Below are 4,691 nucleotides of genomic sequence, written 5' to 3'. Positions count from 1 at the left end.
GTGGAGGCCAGGCCACCCCGTGGAGGCCCCTTCTGCTCTCTGATCCTCGGGCCTGGCCCCCGCCCCTCCCAGGAGGGCACACGCCCACGGGGGAGGAGCGTGGGCAATAAAGGCGGGTGACACGGCCGCGGGCCACCAGGGCCTCCTCCTGAGACACAGGTAAGAGCACAGTCTCGCTCGCAAAGGCGCCCGGAGCAGAGGCCCGGTGACCCTGGGACTTTGCTCTGCTCTGTCCGCGGCAGGAACACGCCCGGCACCGGCGCCTCAGACAACCCACCATGAGCCACCCAGCCGCCCTCCTGGCCGTGGCCCTGGCCGCCCTCCTCGCTCTGGGGGCCGGGGTGCCCGTGGGCCGGCAGGGCTCCCGGCACAAGCTGCTCTTGGTGTCCTTCGATGGCTTCCGCTGGGACTATGACCAGGACGTGGACACCCCCAACCTGGACGCCATGGCGCGGGACGGCGTGAAGGCGCGCTACATGACCCCCCCCTTCGTCACCATGACCAGTCCCTGCCACTTCACCCTGGTCACCGGTGAGTGCCGCCTGCGGATGGGACCTGGGGGCGGTGGGGGCTGAGAAGCCAGGGGGACAGGGAATGCACACAGCCCTGTCCCGGGGCACCGTGTGGGGACAAAGGTGAGCCAGGAGGGGACACTCGCTGGGGAGAACAGCCCCCAGCATTGGCGGCATCTGATAGCGGATAAACACGGGCAGTGGTCTCCCTGGCAACAGCCTGAGGTCAACCCAGGAGGCCTCCCGGAGGAGGTGAGTGTGGCCGGGACTCAGAGATGAGTCTGCGGCTCCAGCTTCATCTTTTTTTTTTTTAAATCCTCACTCAAGGGTATTTTCCCATTGATTTTTAGAGAGACTGGGGGAGAGAGAGGGAAAGACAGAGAGAAACATCGATGTGAGAGAAACACATCTATTGGTTGCCTCCTGCATGACCCTGACCAAGGCCCAGGCCTGAGCCTGCAACCGAGGTACATGTCCTTGACGGGAATCGAACCCGGGACACAGGCCGGCGCTCTAGCCACTGAGCCACGCCGGCTGGGGCTCCCCTTCATCTTAACCTAACACATCACATCTGCCATGACCCCATTTGCAAACAAGGTCGCCTTCCGAGACGCTGGTGGCACGACTTTGGGGGACACTATTCCGTGCAGGCGGCTCGTCCTCACGCCAGCGTTTCTGTGACCACAGCCCCGACACCCACCGCAGCACCGGCTGTCCCGCCTGCGCCACCTTCTCACTTCACGCGTCGCGGTGGGAGGGGGGCAGCGCACGCCCTCACGGCGCCTCCTCCTGCACCCGAGCTCCCGTGTGGCGTCTCCACGCAACACAAACTGGAAAGGAGTCCTCAGGGCGCCGGCGGCCCATCCACGCGCCTGGCTCCGCCGAGGCTGGGTCCCGGCTGCGTCATTATCCCTCCTGAGAGCCACGCGGGCGCCACCCATCTTTTTTAATTGATTTCAGAGAGGAAGGGAGAGGGAGAGAAACATCAATGACAAGACAGAATCATTGATCGGCTGTCTCCTGCACGCCCCCCACTGGGGATCGAGCCCACAACCCTGGCCTGTGCCCTGGATGGGAATAGACCCCGGGACCCTTCAGTCTGCAGGCCGACGCTCTATCCACTGAGCCACACCAGCTAGGGCCACACTGATCTTTTGCTAAAACTGATGAGGCTGCAAGCGATGCCTCCCAGTGCGAACTGCACGGGCGTGGGGTGGGGCAGGGCGGGGCTGGGCCACCGGGTCGGAGCACGTGCCCGTGCCCATGGTGACGAGCCAGCCCGTTCCCTCCGCCCCCCGCAGGCAGGTACATCGAGAACCACGGGGTGGTGCACAACATGTTCTACAACACCAGCAGCAAGCTCAAGCTGCCCTACCACGCCACGCTGGGCGTCCAGCGCTGGTGGGACAACGGCAGCGTGCCCATCTGGATCACCGCCCAGAGGCAGGTAACGCCCTCCCCCCGCCGAGCGCGGGCAGGCATGGCCCCGGGGAGGCCCAGGCTCCCGGCACAGAAGGGCGGGCAGCGTGGTCCCCGGGGCGGGCCCCGGGCAGTTGTGGGATCTGGGGGGGCTGCCCAGTCCTGCCCGGTGCCCCCCGGAGCCTGGGACTCCATCCTCCCAGTCAGACAGGAAGCCACCCCTGGGGACCCTTTGGCATTTGGGGAGGGGGTCGCACGGGAAAAGGACCCCACGCGACACAAAGGGGTGTGACCACAAAACAGCTTTGTCCGCTCCCCCGCCCGCACCCCTCGCAGGCTGGGCAGCTAGACCCTGGGGGCGAAGGTAAAATAAATGGAGCTGTCGTGTCAGCCCAGGAACGCCATCACCCCGAAATGTCCTGGGGGCTTCCTGGCCCTGGGGGTGTAGCTCCTTGTCAATGATGTCCAGTGGAGGGCACCCCCCAAGTCTGAGCCCCCAGCTCCAAATGGAGCTGCCCGATGCCGGGCTCAGGTACCCCATGGCCATCGGGCCCCATGCCCCGGCCCGCGCCCCCGCCGGCCCAGCCCTGCACCTCCCCCCCGCCCCGGCTCTGCACCGAGGCTGAGAACGTGGCCTGGGGGGCTGCACGGGCAGCGGCCACATGGAACAGGCAGCTGGGGGGACAGGTGGGTCTGTGGGGCTGCACGGGCAGCGGCCACATGGGACAGGCAGCTGGGGGGGCCAGGTGGGTCTGTGTAAATAAAGCAGCAGGTGGATGATGGAAAGACGGACGGACGGACGGGTGACCAGGGTGAAGGCTGGAAGGACAGGGTGGGGCACGGTGGAGGGGCTGACGCACTCCTGGCCGTGAACATGGCAGGGAGAGGCCGGGCTGCAGGCCAGAAAGGGGGGCTCTCGGGTCACCCCAGCCCCCGGGCAGCGCCCTGGGCCCCGTGGCAGTGAGGACACCCCATATCGGGGACACTTGTCTGTTATTCATTAGTGCGAGTCCACCCGCACCTGCTCCCTCCTCTATAGTCTGGGCCCGGCCCAGATAGGGAGGCCTCTCGGACAATGAGGAGGCTCGCCCGGCTGGTGTGGCTCAGCAGTCGAGCAGCGACCTAGGAGCCAGGAGGTCACCGGTCCGATTCCTGGATCCCTGGTCGGGGCACATGCCCGGGTTATGGGCGCCCTCCCCTGTGGGGAGTGGGCAGGAGGCAGCCATTCGAAGATGTTTCTCTCATTGATGTTTCCATCTCTCTATCCCTCTCCCCTCCTCTCTCTCTAAAAATCAATAAGAACATATATTTTTTAAAAGAGTAAGTTCATCAGGGCTGCAGGATACCAAGTCAATATACAAAAAATCAATTTAAATAAAAAGAAAATGAAAAGGCTCGGACAGCGGTCGGCGCGGGGATGGGCTGGGCGAGCGGGCAGACACGCCGGGCAGGGGCGCCCTGTGCCGGGGGCAGGGGGCCCGGCGGGGTTGTGCCTCATGGCTGCCTTCCCGCAGGGCCTGAAGGCCGGCTCCTTCTTCTTCCCCGGCGGCAACGTCACCTACCAAGGCACGGCCGTGACGCTGAGCCGCAAGGAGGGCATCCTGCACAACTACAAGGACGAGGCGGAGTGGAGGGCCAACGTGGACACGGTGATGCGCTGGTTCACGCAGGACGGCCTGGACCTGGTCACGCTCTACTTCGGGGAGCCCGACTCCACGGGCCACAAGTTCGGGCCCGAGTCCCCGCAGAGGAAGGCCATGGTGCAGCAGGTGGACCGGACGGTGGGCTACCTGCGAGACAGCATCCGGCGCAGCGGCCTGGAGCACAGCCTCAACCTCATCGTCACGTCCGACCACGGCATGACCACCGTGCACAAGAAGGCCGGCGACCTGGTGGAGTTCCACAAGTTCCCCAACTTCACCTTCCGGGACATCGAGTTCGAGCTCCTGGACTACGGGCCCAACGGGATGCTGCTCCCCAAGGAGGGGCGGCTGGAGAAGGTGTACGAGGCGATCAAGGACGCGCACCCCAAACTCCACGTCTACAAGAAGGAGGACTTCCCCAAGTCCTTCCACTACGCCAACCACCCCCGGATCACGCCCCTGCTCATGTACAGTGACCCTGGCTACGTCATCCACGGGGTGAGCTGCGCACGCGTGCACGGCGGGGCGGGGGGCTGCTGGGTCTCTTCCCAGCCCTGTGAAGAGCACCCCCTATTCCTAGCTAGTCCCCAAGCTGAGGGACATTGACCACCAAAGGGATGCGGTCATCACTATGCAATAGGTGTGCGTGCATGTACATGGGCACGTGTGTACACGCCCTGTGTTTGTGTAATATTACGTGTGCATGTGCGTTGGTGCACTGTGTGCTCATGTGTGCACAAGTGCCTGTGTATGTGTTGTACATGTGTGGGCGTGCATGTATGTTTGTGTACATGTGTGTTTGTGTATGCATATGCATGTGTGTGCATATGCTTATGTGCACATATGTCTGTGTTTTTGTGTGCATGTGTGCGCTTGTGTGCACATGCATGTAGGGTGACAGATGGGGAGATCAGCCATGAGAGTGACAGGGACCAGGCCCGCTCAGAGAGGCCCAGGGCGGTGCTCAGGAAAGCGAGACACAGGCAGCGGGGGAGCGGGAGGAAGTGCTGGCGCGAGCCGTGTGGGTTGGGCACGCTCGCGCCTGCCTGCTGGGGTCCCCGGTACTGGGTCCCCGGTGCTGGGTCCGCGGTGCTGGGGTCCCTGGTGCTGGTCCCCG

The 4,691-nt window shown here is 64.2% G+C and overlaps 1 protein-coding gene across 1 annotated transcript in view; it reads left to right on the top strand.

Moving 5' to 3' along the window:
• Positions 1-278: 278 nt before the first annotated feature.
• The window catches only part of LOC102438299 (ectonucleotide pyrophosphatase/phosphodiesterase family member 7), a 5,310-nt gene continuing 897 nt past the window's right edge, over positions 279-4,691 (top strand). Inside the window, 3 exon segments of the mRNA XM_023748600.1 lie at positions 279-531; positions 1,814-1,959; positions 3,446-4,109. Coding sequence (XP_023604368.1) covers positions 279-531; positions 1,814-1,959; positions 3,446-4,109 — 1,063 coding nt within the window.

This window comes from Myotis lucifugus, unplaced genomic scaffold (genome assembly GCF_000147115.1).
Source record: "Myotis lucifugus unplaced genomic scaffold, Myoluc2.0 scaffold_1572, whole genome shotgun sequence".
NCBI classification, from domain to species: Eukaryota; Metazoa; Chordata; class Mammalia; order Chiroptera; family Vespertilionidae; genus Myotis; species Myotis lucifugus.
This window is presented reverse-complemented; position numbering and strand designations above follow the sequence as displayed.